This window comes from Leptidea sinapis, chromosome 19, assembly GCF_905404315.1.
Source record: "Leptidea sinapis chromosome 19, ilLepSina1.1, whole genome shotgun sequence".
Lineage (NCBI taxonomy): Eukaryota > Metazoa > Arthropoda > Insecta > Lepidoptera > Pieridae > Leptidea > Leptidea sinapis.
Window position 1 is genome coordinate 1938873 of NC_066283.1, and position 21083 is coordinate 1959955.

General features: G+C 45.0%; 1 protein-coding gene across 1 annotated transcript in view; it reads right to left on the bottom strand.

Moving 5' to 3' along the window:
• Nucleotides 1-3089: 3089 nt before the first annotated feature.
• LOC126969881 (uncharacterized) overlaps nt 3090-21083 on the bottom strand; it is a 46461-nt gene continuing 28467 nt past the window's right edge. The window contains exons 15-19 of the mRNA XM_050815472.1: nt 20638-20748; nt 19912-20121; nt 19134-19229; nt 16983-17219; nt 3090-9070 (exon numbers count right to left, since the gene is read on the bottom strand). Coding sequence (XP_050671429.1) covers nt 8945-9070; nt 16983-17219; nt 19134-19229; nt 19912-20121; nt 20638-20748 — 780 coding nt within the window. The 3' untranslated portion in view covers nt 3090-8944. The remainder of the gene's footprint in view (nt 9071-16982; nt 17220-19133; nt 19230-19911; nt 20122-20637; nt 20749-21083) is intronic.

Here is a 21083-nt window from a genome sequence, read left to right on the forward strand (position 1 = left end):
CGCCAATGACGTTTATATTCAGAACGTCATTGGTTTCCGCGATCTTTTTAAAAATGCCAGCGTATTGCGTGGTATACGGCTATTTGAACTCGGCTCCATCAAAACTGCAGTTTTGTTTCCAAACTATAAAGTAGTATAGTATATAAGAATGATTTTTGTTATATTATTATTTTAATTAGTAGGTATACGAATAATAAGTCCGTCAGATCGATTATAATAAATTCGTGAACATAATTCACAATTTACACTAAGATGGCGGCTGCAATATTTATTAAATTTTTTTATGAGTGTGGCTTAGTGGTTTTCTACGATGTTTTTTATATTTATTTTTTTTGGAGAAAAATACTTACCTACATGTGTTTTATCATGGTTTTCGTGAGTGTTGAAACCAATACCAGCTAGTGCTGTCAAAATGAAAATTCAAGAAGGCAGCTGCCAAAAATTATCAAATTTTCGTCACGCGTGTCATTTTCATGGTTTTCGAGGGTGCTGAAATAGATTAGTGCTGTCAAAATGTTAATTCAAGGTGGCGGCATGAAATTATCGACTTTTTTATCATGGGTGTTGTTAAAGGCGTAAAAGGCATTTATTTTCTCAAAATTGATTCCTTTAGAATTCTTTTTGATGTCATTTCTTAAACTACTAGATACTACTACCGCTTCGGAAACAAATGGCGCTCTGAGAGAGAAGAAGCGGCGCAAGAAACTCTCCCGGCATTCTTTTTTTTGCGCTCTTTTCAATAAAAGTCATTCATTCACAGTCATTTCTATCGCTATAAAATAATCTATTCATTCGCTATAAATTCTAGTCCCAGGCTGTCGATCATTTAGATATTCAGCATTGGAGTAATAGAATTTACGTCAGAGCCATTTTTTTTTATAAAACATTTAAATTTATTTATAGATAATGCCTGAACAGTGGCTGGGACTTTATTGTAGAAGTGATTTACCCTTAAAGCTATTATGTATCTTATGAAGCCTACTAGAATTAGTTACAAGCAATCCCTTATTTCTAGTGTTATAATAATGAAATTCACTATTAAGAGCAAAAAGGTTACGATTTTTGTGAACATATATTAAATTTTCATAAATGTACTGACAATGAACAGTCATAATATTTATTTCTTTAAATTTTTCTTTGAGAGACTGTCTATAACCAAGCTGATATATAGCACGAACAGCTCTCTTTTGCAGTGCAAACACGTCAATGTCAGCAGCATGACCCCATAGTAATATACCGTACGTCATGATGCTGTGAAAATAACTCTTTCTAACTGCATATGCCGCAGAGCTGAGTCTATCTGCTAGATGGGTAATATGTGGACCCCACTGAAGCTTTTTATCGAACGTGATACCCAAGAAGACCGTAGTGTCCACAAGTTCCATTCTCTGGTCATTTACAAGTACGTTGGTTTGTACCTCCGCTGTATTTGGTGTAATGAACCTTAAACACTTTGTTTTTTTACTGTTTAAGTGCAGATTATTCGTCTCAAACCAACGCACTATCTTTGTTTGTGTGCATTGTTTACCTCGTCGCTTCACTTTAAAAATAGGTGAAGTATCATCAGCAAATAATACAATCTCATGGCTATCATCTACCACAAACGGTAAATCGTTAATATATATAAGAAACAAGAAAGGACCGAGAATAGAACCCTGTGGAACACCTATTCCCGCAGGTTTACCCGAAGACCGTTGGCCATTTACATCGACTATCTGAACTCTTTCGCTTAAATATAATTGATTATGATGATGACTATAATAATTGATTTTAACAGATTTAGGGCTCTATTTTTCACTCCATAATGTTTTAGTTTTAGGAGTGGACGCAGTCAAATGTTTTGGACAAATCACAAAAAATGCCCAATGCATCCTGTGACTCTTCCCAGGCATCAAAGATGTGCTCAATGAGTCTAGTACCCGCATTAATTGTTGATAAGCCCCTAGTGAAACCAATCTGATTTTTGTTCATTAATTTACAAAAATGCATTTGTAGCTGTTGAAGCAAAAGTTTTTCAAAAATTTTACTGAAAACAGGCAGCACTGAAATAGGTCTGAAATTAGCAGGGTCAAAAGAACTGCCCGATTTAAACAAAGGTATAAAGGTCAGGGAACACACCCTCATCTATGCATTCATTAAATATTATTGCTAATTCAGGTGCTTTAATGTCAAGTATGTATTTTACAATATTAGTCGAATGGCCCCATAGGTCTTTTGATTTTTTAGGTTAATTAATTTGAAGATTTTTATTATATCGCTACCTGTAACATACTTAAATTTTAAATCAGTGGAAGATACTGGTACGTGTAATTTAAGCATATCATATGCTGCTTTTGGCGAAGAGTTAAGGTCTTTGGTCGTGACAATCGGGATTTCGGAGAAGTATTTATCACATTCATTTGCAATTTATATTTCCGAATTTATAACGCGATTATTAATATTTAAACAGATAGAGGTGTTACGGCAATTCGATCTACCATTTTCATTGTTAATTACACTCCAAGTAGATTTTACTTTATTATTACTGTTTTTAATTTTATCTGCAATGAAACGTGTTTTCGCTTCATGGCAAACTACTTTAAAGAGCTTGGAGTATTTTTTTTCGTATATTTTAAATTCTTCACTATTATTGTAATGTTTCTCATAATAAAGGTCATATAAGCGTTTACGACTTTCGTGGATACCTACCCATTGTTGCCCAATCATTAAAACAATGTTACAAACAACAAACAAACAAAGCCACCTCAAGCTATGCAAATTCAAAAATTTAAAATTAAAAAAAAAACGCCTGTAAATTGTAACTGTTTTTACATTACATTTTTGCGTAAAGTTACATTTTTATTATTATTTTAGCTAACCCGACGTTTCGAGAACGTTCCAGTTCACATTTTCAAGGGGACTGCCAGAGACTCCGGTTGAAATGAGTCAAGATAGTATTTGCCATAGTTATCATTATGAAGTTTAGCTCCATTTATTGCCTCGGATGTGGTATTTGCTGTAGACAGATGGTTTATATGGACAAATGTGTCCACTTATTATATTCTCAATAACTATAAGCATCGTGTCAGTTTCCAAATAAAACAACAATATATGGGACAACTGTTTATTCGGTCGCCAATACTTAATATCAAGTATTAGTTTTAACATAATAATTATCATATCGTTCCGACAAACGACTGCTAGATCACAATTTCTACACGCGACATGTCGAAACCTAAATATTATTCAAATTAAAATACACAAATCATAATTGTGTAGAGATTATACTTTATACAATTAAACACCCAAATGTACGAATAATTTAACACAAAATTTATGCTGTGATAAATGCTGATTTTTGAATAAACATGGCAACGTTGTCACATCTAATATATTATCCACCTACCCGCACTGAGCACTACACATCTAACAAAGGAGAAGATATATAATACCACCATCGACCTTACCGAGCCCAGAAGACTCCCAATACTTAAATAGATATGCAATACAAAATTGCAGTCAACCAACTGAGGTGAGCGGGCGCAGGGTACTGAATGCTCATTGGTCTTTTAAGAATCACAATATATCGTGAGCAATTTCTATTGGCTACTGCGATACACCTAATTAATAATAATGATAAACCATTTATTTCAGGCATTTCATACATTACATAATTGAGTTTATTCTTAATTACATACAGACATACTAAACTTTCAATAATCATAAATTTAGGTGTCAGTGATATGACATGTTATTTGAGTGGATTGGTTACAAGGTTGATGACAAACACATTACCCAAACCAACTCGTCTTTTACCCTCAATTTAATAATGTTCAAGCTAAACCGATTGTACAACAACCGTCCGTCGCTCTGAGAGAGAAGAAGCGGCGCAAGAAACTCTCCCGGCATTCTTTTTTTTGCGCTCTTGTTCAATGTTCAAGCTAAACCGATTGTACAGCAACCGTCGAGTCAACCGATTGAAATGATAAATGTATCTCTTTATTGAACTTGCTTCCCTTGTAAAAAAAGTAGTAAAAAATACTATCGAAAAAAAAAATTACTTGAAGATCTTAAAACACAGTAGTAAAGTCATCATTTTAAAGTTGTAAACATAAAATTACAGCAAAATTCCTGCAGATATTTTATGTATTATTTTATGGATAACTAACTATAACTTAGATCTGATATTTTTATCTCCTAAGTTACACATATTCGATAGGAAACTATTGTGCACGGCAGATGTAGGGCACAAAAAAGTTTCTCATCAAGAACAAGCAAAAGTAATGTTCAACGAGAAGAAAATATTTATTGAGTGAAACAAACACTTTCCGCGGTAATGTCAGTATCAACCATTTATCACAGCACTGAAAAAGCAATTGAGTCAAGTATGAGATAAGAGAATTCAAAGAGAGTAATGTACCTAAAATTTACAATTATTAACCAAGCTAATATAAACGTTAACATACTATGAAATAATACAATCCGAATAATTATTATATCTCATATAAAATAAAACGCCTCGAACGTTCGCGAGCTGCGAGTGTCCCGCCAGTCTATCCCTACATTATTTACATTAAACTATATTATAATATAACTATATTTCATTGCGTCCGACCGATACATAAAAATATTTCGCTACATCTCTTATTAACTAGCAAACACTATACCTCAAATTTGTCAATGTACACTGGTGTGTTCCTAACGGTGACAAAAGTTACACAAATCAATATTATATCACATCAACTCACAAACAAGACGCGGCAAGCCTACAGTGACTAAACAAACTCAGAATCACAACACGAGTGGGAGGCTCCTTTGCACAAGACGCCGGCTAGATTATGGGTACCAAAACGGCACCTATTTCTGCCGTGAAGCAGTAATGTGTAAACATTACTGCGTTTCGGTCTGAAGGGCGCAGTAGCTAGTGGAATTACTGGGCAAATGAGACTTAAGCTGTTTACACTCTTTGTTTATGATAATAAGGGACGAGACGATCAAGACGTTCAGCTGATGGTATTTGATACAACTTGCCCATTACAAGGCAGTGCCGCTCAAGATTCTTGCAAAACCTAAAAATTCCGAGCGGCACTACAATTGCGCTCGTCACCTTGAGACATAAGATGTTAAGTCTCATTTGCCCAGTAATTTCACTAGCTACGGCACCCTTCATACCGAAACACATTAATGCTTACACACTTCACGGCAGAAAGAGGCGCCGTTGTGGTACCCATAATCAGGCATCCTGTGCAAACGAGGCTCCCACTGGTAATATAATATTGTATATAACTGGATATATATAATCTATGCCTCACTGTCTTGAGTCCAGTATCCATCTTTTAATTTATTTTCTTTGCTAACTTCATATAAAGTAAATACACGGTTCAGGTCTGGTGTTGTTTTACCGTAATGGTCGTATGACCAGAAAGTCTGTACTCCGGTTTGCGTTAAGCGTAGCTGTACTTCAAGTTGTTACATGCGGCACCGTCGTTAAATAAAACTATTATGCTTGTTTACATAAGAGCCCGGTAGCCATGTTTAACGTAATAATCATCAAAAATCGCTGCTCACATTTGCCACACAGTCGACGTGCATTTTATAGTATGCCTTTGCTAAACAAGTAATATTATATTTTTTAAATTTGGACGAAATTCCAGAAAAACGTTCCAAACCACAATTATGTAGAAATCCAGTTAAGAACATAAAACTGGTGACGTGATTGGTGAAAAAAAATGGCAGCCCTGCTGTCACTCTTTAAATGACATCATGACTTAGTAGCCCAACACACATATACATTCCATACGGAATACAGTAATATTTATTTAACTTTAAACACGAATTCCTTAAAATGTGATGTTTGTGGGTAGGAGCGTTTTTCAGCAACTACGTCTATTTTATACATAGAATAATATTTTCTCTTATACAAGTCACCTTGCTCCGTCTTGTTCGCGCATTGATGTAAAATATCTTGACCTATTGAAGTGATAAGATGCCGCAACAAATGATATACAATTCAAATTTGTAATTCTCACAATACTATATAACCATGAATTATTGACGTAATAACTATTAAACATGATTTATATCGAACAACGATTAAATCATCGAAATGAAAATGTGTTGATTGAATCATTAAAAAAATATAAACCTACATTAAAAGGGAATATGCATATATTTCAATTCAATGGTTTATTATATATAAATAATAATAAAAAAAATTGAACGCCCAAAAAGTACATAAAAATTTGAATATAGCCTCCCGACGCAGTTAAAGGCTTGCCATGGCATGACGTCATTCATTACAAATAATAAACAAACTGACAGGATTGGATGACAGTTGACATTAATAGTGTAACTATACTAATAGTCTCTTTTCAAAAATTAACTTCTTGCTAAAAATAAAATTATGATAAAAAAGACGCAGGTAGAATTTTAAAAGGAATAAAGTTAAAAAAAAAACATATCATATGCATAGACCCTATTGAAACATAATCTGTACTTAAATATCGGCTGAAGACCGAAACGCACATACAGTTCGAATTAGCCCGTGTGCGTACAATACAGAAAGCTTCATATTCTTGTACTTCCCAAAATTACTAATAGCATTAAATTTTTGGTGTTAATATAATGATCTACTATCAAGAAATTCACTCTCAAAACAACCGGCTCCACGAAAACGACGCTGTTGTTTGGCCTAAAAATAGCTAGTGGTCACAAATTAAACGCAAAACATATTCCATTAGATACGCTGGTACTGAGATACACAAACTGAGGTCGAAAAGTGCGTTCCGCACTACACGGCTCCTATATTTGTAAATTGCTATTCGTTGCGTCGTCGGAGTTTATTAATTAACTATACTCACTCAACCATTAAAATATTACCGCCATCTTTACAAGATCAGTTTGATCTGATCAAACTCGTGATCTCCATCATAGTACCGAATGCCAATCAACATTTCACACTAATAGGGATATGGCGTCTAATTTGTCGATATATCTAGCTCTAATTCATAAGTTACATCTATATATCACGTTTACGCCCCTAGTTAAATTTAAGAAAATATCGTCACGGCTTTGACAAAATTTAAATTTATTTATTGCTTCTAAATTAACTAAGTTTAATTATCTAGCAGTTAAAGTTAAAGTACAATTACTTATTAAGTAAAGGCTAGATTGTAATGCAAGCAATCCCAAAAGGAAAGAAAAAAAAATTGTTTGCATTACAACCGAGCTTTGAGTGAATCTACGTTAGGGTGTGAAGGCAGATATATTTTATTTCTTTTGGCCCGTCACTTTGAAACATACTTTTAAGGCGGTGATCTATATATAGTTCTTAGACTTTACTTACATGAAACGTAGTCAAGTGTGATAAAACTCGAAATTGACTTTTGCATTGGGCTGTCTTAGCTTTTAAGTTCAGCATAATTTCAGCTGTCAAATGACTATAAAAAGCGGCCAGGTACGAGTCGGACTCGCCCATAAAGGGTTCCGTAGCAACAAGTAACATAATATAAAAGTTCTTGTAGTTCTTTGTAACTTTATATTTGAGTTGATTGAATGAAATCGGTCGGTCTCGATCCAATTTTCGGTGGAAGTTTGCATGGTAAAATCATAACATCATATATAATAGGGGGGAAGGCCACAATTTTTTTTAAGTTTCATTTATAAGTATGGGGCAACCCCAAAATTTTTTGTTTTTCTTTTTTTGTGTGAAAATCTTAATGCGGTTCAGAATACAAAAGTATAGGTCTTATAGTTTCGGAAATAATTGCTGTGACATACGGAAGGACAGACAAACATGACGAATCTATAAGGGTTCCGTTATTTGCCATTTGGCGCCGGCACCCTAAAAACAAACACTGCTAAGCTTTCACTCGGCTACTATTTGCGTAAGTAAAGTCTGAGCAAAGTCTAAGTAATCTCTCACCTCAGCCTTAGTTTTAAAAGAAAAAGAACATTAATCGGTGTTGTCATACAAACTTTCATTTCTAGTATATTTTACTTCTGAATTTTGGGCGTTTGGTTGGTTAATAATTGTTTGATGTATGAAAGGAATTATCAATTCATTACGTGAGGTTTTACTTTCATAGATAAGTAGCACGCACAAAATTTGTTGCTTCGTCGGCTTATCATCAAAATAGCTTCTATAACATTTATATTGTAGAACTCATAACCCTCGCTAATTGTTAATGACATCAGGTCCGGAAATACAAGCGATGGACAGACTTTTTACAAGCTATGTATATATGTACTAGCTGACCCAGCAAACGTTGTATTGCCGATATCAAAATCGCGATACAAAAGTAACTGTTGATCGTAGATGTGTGAAAATTTGAAGTTGTATGTATTTTTTAAGGCTGAGTCATAATCAAATAAATTAATAAAAAAAACGTGTGGACCACCCTTAACATTTAGGGGGATGAAAAATAGATGTTGTCTGACTCTCAGACCTACCCAATATGCACTCAAAATTAAATCGGTCAAGCCGTTTCGGAGGAGTTCAAAGTTTAACACTATGACACGAGAATTTTATATATTATATATTGCTTCATAAGGCTAAGGTGTATGTAAGACATACAACATAAATAAGTTAGGTAAATTTTATTCATCAAACAAGACATAAGATTGCGAAGTCTTTTCGATTATCTTGTAAACCTTGTCCTTATATGGTTATATTTCAGCTAAGTATTTAAAAAACGAAAATAAGTCATACAATCCTGTATTCATATGTAGTTTCTTAGTTCAGTTATTGTTACATTATACAGAGTAATGTTAGTATTAATAACACAATACTGTGGAAACAAAGCTTATAACTTTATAAGCTGTTGTGGTTTTGATTAAGATTAGAATCCCAACCGTGACCATATTTCCTTATATGTATTCATATAACATTAAGTCCCCTTTAATAAATTAGTACTAAACAGGGTTGTCTTTTAATGGGTGCTGGAAGACAGACGGCGGCCGGATGCTAGTGGAAGTCGGCGAGGGTCTGCCGCCAGGTGGCGTGGAACGGGATACGTAGCAACTTTAGCTTTGTGTTGGGGAGCTGAGCTGACAGGAGTCGCTGGAGAGTCGGGATCGGCAGAATTTCAACCTGCAATCATATAAAGCATATCCAAGTTTGAAATCTAATTGATACCAGAAGTGACATAGCTGTAACAAATATTCCACAAAGGTGACTTTTTTTATAATAAAGGACGAACGTACGGGTCCTGTTGTTAAGTGATCACCATGATGCATGTTGCCAGCGTACGTAGCAATGTAGTGTGTAGATAAAGGAGACAGATATCCCCACAAGGAATTGTCACTTCGTATTTCTAAGTCTATTATGAAATCTCATATTTGACCGTTTATCTAAGACTATCATTATTAATAACAGTATATTAAAATATTATGCCAATGAACATATTTACCTATATGTATTATTATTTGTATGTAAAAGGAACAAATTTGGGCTTCAATAGCTTGATCGTCTTACGGCCGTTTTCAATAACCTATCTATCCTTAGTTTAACTTACTAGTGGTAGACAAATCTATCCTTTTACGCTTACTTACATTTCAATAACCTATCGACATAAAGCTTTGGACTATAACTATAGATAGATAAGATCTTGTCATTAAACGGTTACAGCAATGTATCCGTAACTAGAGATACGTAATTTAAAACGGCCGTAATACGTCATATAGACTGTGACTTATAGATAATATTTATAGATAGACCGTGACAGCTGTGAAAACGTCGAGAAAAATTGAGTTTAGGACTAACCTCGATTCTGAATAATTCACGCATACTAACACAGTGTCATACAAATCGCGAGTGTAAGACGTAGGCTTGTCACACACACTAAACTATTAAACCTCGCCTGTTTTTATTGGTTGTCTACAACAGTAGGAGACTATCTAGACCACTGACCTCTACTTTTAATCACTAGACTGGCGGATGTGATAGTGCTTTTGTGCCTGTTTGATATTGCCATTTTGGCGCTGTTGGCCATGTAGCGAGAGTCTGCGGTTCTAAAACTAGTGTAGTAAAACTAAAACCTCAGCAAACTTCGACAGATGGTCGGAAACTATTTACAAAAAAAAGTTTACTTTATTACGTTGATTCTTAAAGTATAAATAACACAGAAAACGAACGAAATTAATTCAAAATGCAAAAATACTTCAGAGTATTGTATGTTCCTGCGCAGCCATTTGCATTATACGTCAAAATTAGTTCTCTGGACGCTCGCGAGTGGCGCTTCAAATAGGCACAAAAGATTTGCTGTCAAACATATGGAACAGTATGTCGGTTACTTTGGTTCTCCTACGGATCTCCTCATTTCTGATGCGATCTCGCAGGAAAACTCCGAGCATAGCCCTCTCCATTGCCCTCTGAGCGACCATAAGGTTTCTCATAAGGCCTATAGTTAGCGACTACGTCTGTAAGTCATCACTGGCAACACACACTGGTTGAAAACCTTCGTCTTCAGACACTGCGGTATTTGGGACGAGAATTGAGAGATTTTACGGAGTTTCCCGAACGATGCCCATTCGAGTTGGATTCGACGAGTGACCTCCTTCTCGAAATTGGACCTGCCTAAATGGATTGTTTGTCCGAGGTAGATGTACTCGTCAACAATTTCGAGAGTACAGATCCCAATTGTTATGGGAGTAGGTGCGACATGGACATTTGACATGATCTTCGTCTTGTCCATTTTCATTTTGAGCCCTACTCCTTGGGAAACTGTATTGAGGCCAACGAGCATATGGCTTAAGTCTTCCATGGTCTCTGTCATGATTACGATATCGTCTGCGAATCGAAGGTGAGTGATGTATTCGCCGTTGATGTTGTTGGCCAGTCCGTTCCAGTCCAGAAGCTTAAACTCATCTTCCAACGCAGCGGTGAACAGCTTGGGCGATATGACATCGCCTTGTCTGACTCCCCGCTGCAGTCGGATAGGCTTCGAGATCTGATCCTGGAGACGGACTGACATGGTGGTGTGTTTATACAAACACTTCAACGCTTCGATATATCGGTAATCATTGTGGCAACTCTGGAGAGACTGAAGCACCGCCCAGGGCTCGATTGAATCAAAGGCTTTCTCATCCACGAACGCCAAGCATAGTGGCTAGTTATACTCCTCTGTCTTCTGTATAACCTGCCGCAGCGTATGTTATACAGAAGCGCTTGTTCGGGAGGCTGGAAGTCGTCGAGCCTGCGCACGAGACGATTCGTGATAACCATAGAAAACAGCTTATATACATGGCTCAAAAGTGATATGGGCCTATAGTTCTTCAAAAGCATTTTATCGCTCTTTTTGAAGAACAGCACCACTATACTTCTGTGCCATGCTTGCGTCGTTTTGCCCTCGTGGATGACGGAATTGAATAATTTCTGGAGGGTCTTAAGTACCACCAGCTCTCAGAAGCTCAGTTGTAATTCCATCATCACCAGGCGCTTTGTTGTTTTTAAGCTGTTTTAGGGCCATACTAATCTCGTACAGGCTGACGTCTGGGATATCTTCGGTATAGTGTCGGGTTAATTTGGCTCTTGAGTCTTCAGCCTTGTTGGTAACGAGAGCCCGTACGGTCGTTTATAACTGTCCGTAGAATTTCTCGACTTCCCGCAAAAGTTCGGGTTTAGACGAAACGACCCTGCCGTTACCGGTCTTTGGCCTTGTGAGACTAATCTCGTGTGAATACTTTTGAGCCTTTGTTACGCTCTATGGCCGCCTTCACACAATCTGTATTGTGGCATGGAGGGTCATTTGCCGTCTTACATCCATCAATTTGAGGGCATATTCTGAGATTTTTCCGGTTCTTTTCGAGCGGCTGGCCTTGAAGAACTTAGACCCAGCCGTTTGAACAGTTGCCACGAACCTGTTGTTATACTTGTCCACGTCTACACAGTCACCGAGGCATTCGAAGCGGTTTTGCAATTCGAGTTGAAAGTTTTCGGGGTTTTGGATCTGGATGAGTGCGGGTCGGAGCGTAGACTTCACCAGTCGAGACCACTCCAGTTTTGGATTGATATTCAATGTGCCTATTACTATGCGGTGTCACTCCCAGTTTTCACTGAGCTGATCACGGAGACATCATTGAATATATGTCTTTCGGTCGACATAATGAAGTCGATCTCATTTTAAGTGGCTACATTGGGGCTGATCCAAGTCCATTTGCGTTGTCCTGGCTTCATAGAGAAGGATGAATCATATAGAGATCCTCCATCTCCATGAAGTCACCCAGCATCTGGCCTTCCGATTTCCATAACCAAATTTCCCCACTCTCAACTTATCGCCGCTACGTTTGCCCAGTTTTGCATTGAAGTCTCCCACGACAACGTTGAAGTAGGTTTTCGGAGTGTGAATGGCTGTTGAGATGTCCTCATAAATGGCCTCCACCTCGTCGTCTGAGTGTGTCGAAGTCGGAGCGTAAACCTGAATGACCTTCAACGAATACCGTCCAGTGATTCTGAGTATTGGCATGCTACCCTACCCTTGTCGACATGCTCTCCATCTCAGTTACGTTGTTGACGAGACTTGTGAACGAGGGACGGATTCCGGGGTCACCCTGGGACAGTTGGTCACCGTCCCGGAAGTAGAGCGGAATTTAGGATTATCGAGTCCTCACCCTGTCTCGGACATCAGATAACCCCACGACACCCCATCGTAATCTGCCCACAGCTTCCTCCAGTTCCCGCAATGTCTTGACATTGTATGTTCCCAGGACCTTCTTCTTAATGGTCTTCGTTTGGGGTAGCGCTGCCGCACCCGGGGATTCTTAGCAGCCCCTGCTCCGTCGCTTATGTGGCTGCTACCGTGGCAACCACGAGCGGGGCCGCTGGGGACTGGGGCCTTATTGTGTCTATCATATTTTTGGAGGGTTTATTTGCCGTAATCGCCACGCTTGGCAGGCGGGTTGGCGATCGCAGTAAGTGGTGGGCTCTTAACGAAGGTTGCTGCTGCCCATCCTCCGTTGTTTCTATCCCTTAGTCGCCTCTTACGACACCCACGGGAGATGGGGTGGTGCAATTCTGGTGCGGCACCACACGCACAAGGTATGTATGGTGTAATTATGTTGGTGGGCCGTAGCGGGGTGGGGTTTGTATGCTGTCGTACCTGCGGCGGGCCCGCCACGTGGCGCACGTCGTCGGGTAGCCGGCAGCCGGGCACGGGCTTGAGCACGGGGATGCACTCGCCGAGCTCGCGGCGCTTGTCGCCCTCGTGTGTGTGTGTGAGTCGTACCTGCGGCGGGCCCGCCACGTGGCGCACGTCGTCGGGTAGCCGGCAGCCGGGCACGGGCTTGAGCACGGGGATGCACTCGCCGAGCTCGCGGCGCTTGTCGCCCTCGTGTGTGTGTGTGAGTCGTACCTGCGGCGGGCCCGCCACGTGGCGCACGTCGTCGGGTAGCCGGCAGCCGGGCACGGGCTTGAGCACGGGGATGCACTCGCCGAGCTCGCGGCGCTTGTCGCCCTCGTGTGTGTGTGTGAGTCGTACCTGCGGCGGGCCCGCCACGTGGCGCACGTCGTCGGGCAGCCGGCAGCCGGGCACGGGCTTGAGCACGGGGATGCACTCGCCGCCCTCGTGTGTGTGTGTGAGTCGTACCTGCGGCGGGCCCGCCACGTGGCGCACGTCGTCGGGCAGCCGGCAGCCGGGCACGGGCTTGAGCACGGGGATGCACTCGCCGAGCTCGCGGCGCTTGTCGCCCTCGTGTGTGTGTGTGAGTCGTACCTGCGGCGGGCCCGCCACGTGGCGCACGTCGTCGGGCAGCCGGCAGCCGGGCACGGGCTTGAGCACGGGGATGCACTCGCCGCCCTCGTGTGTGTGTGTGAGTCGTACCTGCGGCGGGCCCGCCACGTGGCGCACGTCGTCGGGCAGCCGGCAGCCGGGCACGGGCTTGAGCACGGGGATGCACTCGCCGAGCTCGCGGCGCTTGTCGCCCTCGTGTGTGTGTGTGAGTCGTACCTGCGGCGGGCCCGCCACGTGGCGCACGTCGTCGGGCAGCCGGCAGCCGGGCACGGGCTTGAGCACGGGGATGCACTCGCCGCCCTCGTGTGTGTGTGTGAGTCGTACCTGCGGCGGGCCCGCCACGTGGCGCACGTCGTCGGGCAGCCGGCAGCCGGGCACGGGCTTGAGCACGGGGATGCACTCGCCGCCCTCGTGTGTGTGTGTGAGTCGTACCTGCGGCGGGCCCGCCACGTGGCGCACGTCGTCGGGCAGCCGGCAGCCGGGCACGGGCTTGAGCACGGGGATGCACTCGCCGCCCTCGTGTGTGTGTGTGAGTCGTACCTGCGGCGGGCCCGCCACGTGGCGCACGTCGTCGGGCAGCCGGCAGCCGGGCACGGGCTTGAGCACGGGGATGCACTCGCCGCCCTCGTGTGTGTGTGTGAGTCGTACCTGCGGCGGGCCCGCCACGTGGCGCACGTCGTCGGGCAGCCGGCAGCCGGGCACGGGCTTGAGCACGGGGATGCACTCGCCGAGCTCGCGGCGCTTGTCGCCCTCGTGTGTGTGTGTGAGTCGTACCTGCGGCGGGCCCGCCACGTGGCGCACGTCGTCGGGCAGCCGGCAGCCGGGCACGGGCTTGAGCACGGGGATGCACTCGCCGCCCTCGTGTGTGTGTGTGAGTCGTACCTGCGGCGGGCCCGCCACGTGGCGCACGTCGTCGGGCAGCCGGCAGCCGGGCACGGGCTTGAGCACGGGGATGCACTCGCCGAGCTCGCGGCGCTTGTCGCCCTCGTGTGTGTGTGTGAGTCGTACCTGCGGCGGGCCCGCCACGTGGCGCACGTCGTCGGGCAGCCGGCAGCCGGGCACGGGCTTGAGCACGGGGATGCACTCGCCGCCCTCGTGTGTGTGTGTGAGTCGTACCTGCGGCGGGCCCGCCACGTGGCGCACGTCGTCGGGCAGCCGGCAGCCGGGCACGGGCTTGAGCACGGGGATGCACTCGCCGAGCTCGCGGCGCTTGTCGCCCTCGTGTGTGTGTGTGAGTCGTACCTGCGGCGGGCCCGCCACGTGGCGCACGTCGTCGGGCAGCCGGCAGCCGGGCACGGGCTTGAGCACGGGGATGCACTCGCCGCCCTCGTGTGTGTGTGTGAGTCGTACCTGCGGCGGGCCCGCCACGTGGCGCACGTCGTCGGGCAGCCGGCAGCCGGGCACGGGCTTGAGCACGGGGATGCACTCGCCGCCCTCGTGTGTGTGTGTGAGTCGTACCTGCGGCGGGCCCGCCACGTGGCGCACGTCGTCGGGCAGCCGGCAGCCGGGCACGGGCTTGAGCACGGGGATGCACTCGCCGCCCTCGTGTGTGTGTGTGAGTCGTACCTGCGGCGGGCCCGCCACGTGGCGCACGTCGTCGGGCAGCCGGCAGCCGGGCACGGGCTTGAGCACGGGGATGCACTCGCCGAGCTCGCGGCGCTTGTCGCCCTCGTGTGTGTGTGTGAGTCGTACCTGCGGCGGGCCCGCCACGTGGCGCACGTCGTCGGGCAGCCGGCAGCCGGGCACGGGCTTGAGCACGGGGATGCACTCGCCGCCCTCGTGTGTGTGTGTGAGTCGTACCTGCGGCGGGCCCGCCACGTGGCGCACGTCGTCGGGCAGCCGGCAGCCGGGCACGGGCTTGAGCACGGGGATGCACTCGCCGCCCTCGTGTGTGTGTGTGAGTCGTACCTGCGGCGGGCCCGCCACGTGGCGCACGTCGTCGGGCAGCCGGCAGCCGGGCACGGGCTTGAGCACGGGGATGCACTCGCCGCCCTCGTGTGTGTGTGTGAGTCGTACCTGCGGCGGGCCCGCCACGTGGCGCACGTCGTCGGGCAGCCGGCAGCCGGGCACGGGCTTGAGCACGGGGATGCACTCGCCGCCCTCGTGTGTGTGTGTGAGTCGTACCTGCGGCGGGCCCGCCACGTGGCGCACGTCGTCGGGCAGCCGGCAGCCGGGCACGGGCTTGAGCACGGGGATGCACTCGCCGCCCTCGTGTGTGTGTGTGAGTCGTACCTGCGGCGGGCCCGCCACGTGGCGCACGTCGTCGGGCAGCCGGCAGCCGGGCACGGGCTTGAGCACGGGGATGCACTCGCCGCCCTCGTGTGTGTGTGTGAGTCGTACCTGCGGCGGGCCCGCCACGTGGCGCACGTCGTCGGGCAGCCGGCAGCCGGGCACGGGCTTGAGCACGGGGATGCACTCGCCGCCCTCGTGTGTGTGTGTGAGTCGTACCTGCGGCGGGCCCGCCACGTGGCGCACGTCGTCGGGCAGCCGGCAGCCGGGCACGGGCTTGAGCACGGGGATGCACTCGCCGCCCTCGTGTGTGTGTGTGAGTCGTACCTGCGGCGGGCCCGCCACGTGGCGCACGTCGTCGGGCAGCCGGCAGCCGGGCACGGGCTTGAGCACGGGGATGCACTCGCCGCCCTCGTGTGTGTGTGTGAGTCGTACCTGCGGCGGGCCCGCCACGTGGCGCACGTCGTCGGGCAGCCGGCAGCCGGGCACGGGCTTGAGCACGGGGATGCACTCGCCGAGCTCGCGGCGCTTGTCGCCCTCGTGTGTGTGTGTGAGTCGTACCTGCGGCGGGCCCGCCACGTGGCGCACGTCGTCGGGCCGCCGGCAGCCGGGCACGGGCTTGAGCACGGGGATGCACTCGCCGAGCTCGCGGCGCTTGTCGCCCTCGTGTGTGTGTGTGAGTCGTACCTGCGGCGGGCCCGCCACGTGGCGCACGTCGTCGGGCAGCCGGCAGCCGGGCACGGGCTTGAGCACGGGGAGGCACTCGCCGGGCTCGCGGCGCTTGCCGCCCTCGTGTGTGTGTGTGAGTCGTACCTGCGGCGGGCCCGCCACGTGGCGCACGTCGTCGGGCAGCCGGCAGCCGGGCACGGGCTTGAGCACGGGGATGCACTCGCCGAGCTCGCGGCGCTTGTCGCCCTCGTGTGTGTGTGTGAGTCGTACCTGCGGCGGGCCCGCCACGTGGCGCACGTCGTCGGGCAGCCGGCAGCCGGGCACGGGCTTGAGCACGGGGATGCACTCGCCGCCCTCGTGTGTGTGTGTGAGTCGTACCTGCGGCGGGCCCGCCACGTGGCGCACGTCGTCGGGTAGCCGGCAGCCGGGCACGGGCTTGAGCACGGGGATGCACTCGCCGAGCTCGCGGCGCTTGTCGCCGTCGGCCGCGCCGTCGCCCTCGCCGCCCGCCTCGCACTGGTCGATGAACAGCTCCGTCACGCGCAGCAGCTCGATGGTCACGCCCCACATCAGGTGCGTCAGCGTGTCCTTCAGCCGCAGCACCGCGCTCAGCACCTGAACCATTCAACAATCACTTCATCCATTAATAATATTAATGGGAAGAAGGCAAGCACAGAAATATTTGCTCTAGATGCCTACTTAAGAGTTACGGCTCGCGAATATAAAAGCGCAATTTTTACACTACTTAGCTATATACTTTTAACTGTAAATATATCTTACCAGAGATTATTTGACCAAGGAAAAAAAGCTACCATACAAAAAGCACGATGACAGAAGAAGGAATTACGTATAAGTGGCGGCACTTAAGTCTAGCGCTGAACAAATGGTGGAGGCGATAGCTGCGCATGGGTACTGTCGCGCACGCTTTACAAATATAAATATAACTCTAATTAATTAATAGTTAAATAATATTTACGACATTACTTTAATGTAATGACAAATAGTCTAGCGCAGAGCGAAATGTGGAGGATAGCTGCGTATGGGTAGGTTCTGTTGCGAACGTAAAATATTATACTTTAAAAAATATTTAATATTAAAGTGTTAAGTACTTCTGTACAAAGTAAATTACGTGCCAGAATCATCAAAAAAATTCTCAACAATATGTCTGTGTGTGTGTGTGTTTGTGTGTGCGTGAGTGTATCTGCGAGTGTGCGTGTATTTAACAGACCAACTAAACTTTACCAAAAAACAGCAAAAAAATAGTAGCAAATAATATAACGTGACTGTACACTGGAGGTGTCCGGGGTGCCGTATCGGTACGGGGGATGGAATACGACTGGCGAGTCAATCGGCACTACGCTAGGTCATCCTTCATCCCTTTACTTTTGACTTCTGCGCAATAACGGTCAGCGCTGGACTTATAACTACTTACTTTACCTTAAGTATGAAGATGCAAGCTTTGAGCTTATTTTTCTTTACATACTTCTATTCCGATCGAATAAACAAAGAAAAATATGTGCGCGTCCCGATTAGTGATAGGCAACCGACGGTCTTTTTCCCTTGATAAAATTACGTTTGCAAGTAGGTATGGTTTTCGTACCTAAAACGTGGAGTGACACACGCCTGCCAAGACATTATACACAGTCTGCCGAGTCTTTAAGTTATTAAAACAAACTTGTGTATATATCAGTAGGAAAGAAGCAACTATCTTCGATGTGTGAAATATGAAACGTGTGCGCATTTGCAAAGGGCGCAATGTGCACGTGAAAATTTAAACTATGAATCGATCATACTTCAGCATATTTAGTATCTTAGTTTTTAGTTGTGTGGTAAAGGTTACTATAAATTACTTTCTTACTGATACCACAGATTGGGAATGGAGCGACCGCCCTCAGGCTTTTAAATAATAAGTTTAATTGTACAATATTACTTTGTAAATGTTACTTTAATTGTAAAATATATTTTTAATGAAAAAAAAAAGCCCGCTGAGTTTGTTGCGCCCATTCTTCTCAGGCCTGAGGCATTCACTTTGGAATGGGTGGTAGTTTTTTTGACTTTCAATAAGTGATTTCACAACCTATTTTGAATAAAAATATTTGAATTTGAATTTGAAATTGAAATTGAAAGAGCAAGATTTTTTAAGCACTTCTAGTAAGGTTACTCTCGTCTGTTACAATAGGATGATAAGGTTGGTACGAGTGGAAAATAAAAGTTACATAGCTCGATGTCTAGGCAGACATTTAAGAAACACAGACCAGAAGATTGCAAACTTATGAATGAATTAAAAAATGAAGAGCAACAGGCGGTGGTTATTTAGTTCAGATCTACATATAACGAATTCGACGAAATAATGCTAAAGCTAAAACAGAAAAAGTATGTTTGGTACGGCAAGTGAAATCTAAGGAATACTATTTGTTTACTGTTGTTTGTTAAATGTGGACAAGGCTATAGCCTTGACGTTGTTCTGACGTGTATATACGTCAGAACAAGTAATATCCTTTTAGAACTTAATGACTTCACAAAACTTACCTGTTTATTGGTAGTAGCTGATTGCGAGACATATGTGGGTATGATGAGTAGTCTCTGTATGTTTGTACACTCCGCCAGGGCATCGTCGAAGCCGACCTGAAAACATTAGAACTGTGAATTTATTTATTTGATCATAAATGAGTGTGGAACGCGCGTAAACGAAAGTGTTCGTTTTTTGAAATTCATACAGATATCACGCATTGAGCAATAAGAATGTGGCTGTATGTTGAAAGTCTTTGCGCATGAAGGGATCGAAAAAAAACAAAGGAGTGTTGTTATGAAATTCAGTACAACATCACAACACTCGGTTGGATGATGTAATGGTTATGGGGACATTGGGTGTTTTAATGTTGACAATAAGCTAACTGTTTCAGAAGCTTTAATAGAGGATTTAAAGCATGGGTGGACTCCGGATCACCACACATAACAGTGTAGCACCAAAACAAGCCGATTAACGTGTAAGTACATAGCCCCACGCACACACCTACACTGCTAGAGGCCGATAGGCGGCCATTATGTGAATTGTCATCGTCTGTGATAGATCAGTTTGCGTCTCAATAAAGTATTTTAAAAATGCCGTCGGGCGTTGTGAAAATGTGTAAAAACAATAACATAAAAGTATTTGTGGATATATGATTATTTAAGAGAGAAAAAATTGTGTAACTGGTATACCCCGTAACTGCACACACACTACCATAAAGGTGCTTCACTTGCTAATATTAGGGCGCGGGGCTTTCTTTTTTTACTAGTCCGTGGAGAGCACATTACAACCCCCCACCTTGACGTCGAAGTTGACCAGCTCGAGGCGCGTGAGGCTGGGCAGGGCGGCCAGCGCCCGCAGCAGCGGGCCGGCCACGGCGGGCGGCACGCCGCGCTCCAGCCGCAGCCGCCGCAGCCGGGCCAGCCGCGCCAGCGCCGCCGCGAAGCCCTCGCCGAACGAGCACTCGCCGAGCTCCAGAGACTCCAGCTGCTCCAGCTGACCCACCACCTGTGGCGTGTTGATGGAGCGTACAGATAGGTGAAACGTAACATGAATAGGCAAAATAATACTCCACAAATGTCAGTCTTTATTGAACACATGCGTGTATATTGCACGTCCGTTTATGTATCAAATTTTTATTATACAAACTAACGAATCTTACTTACCATGTCGCTATATTAGATTTTTTTATCTTCGATTTGTATAAATTGATCTAGTAATCATTTATTTTGTAATTAGCTAGTAAATATCTGTGAAAACTTGTAAATAGCCTTCTAAGTAAATATTTTCCTATCTATTACTGTAAATAAGCTGTAAGTTTTCGAATTACAATAAAATTAAATTAAATGTATCATGAAATGAAACAATCGCAGTAAACATCGCTGCAATGTATTATGAAAGGTTACACACATTGTAACAATTTCTCACAGTTTGGACGTCTTGTGTGCGAAATGTGCATTTTTGTCGTCAATGTAAGTTCTTGTGAAATAATCATGTCTAATAAAAAATTTAAAAGTGTCTTACCTCACAAGCGCACCAGCCCAGCTCCTTGATAGAGGTGAGAGACAGGTGCTGCAGCCCGCGGAGCGAGCTCAGTGGACTAAGGTCGCTTTGAAGTGAAAGTCCGGATAAACTCTGTCACATATAAAGATTTTACGTATCAGATGGTGCCCAAGATTTAATCATAGTCTATCTAGAATTTAGTGACTCCTAACCAGTGGTCCACAAGAGTCAGAACATGGTCTGCGGACCACGAAACGATTTCGAAATTTGTGGGCAATACGAAACGTGCACATTGTACGTTGTAATAAATTATTGATTTCACGAAAACTCGAAGCAATTTCAAGCCCTCAATGACAAGAAGCTTGAATCTACCATTGTCAGATGGGCAACCATCTCATGAACACGATATCGGAATGGCCAGCAATGTTAGTATTGTATCTCTGGTTAACGTTTATTTTCGGATTGAT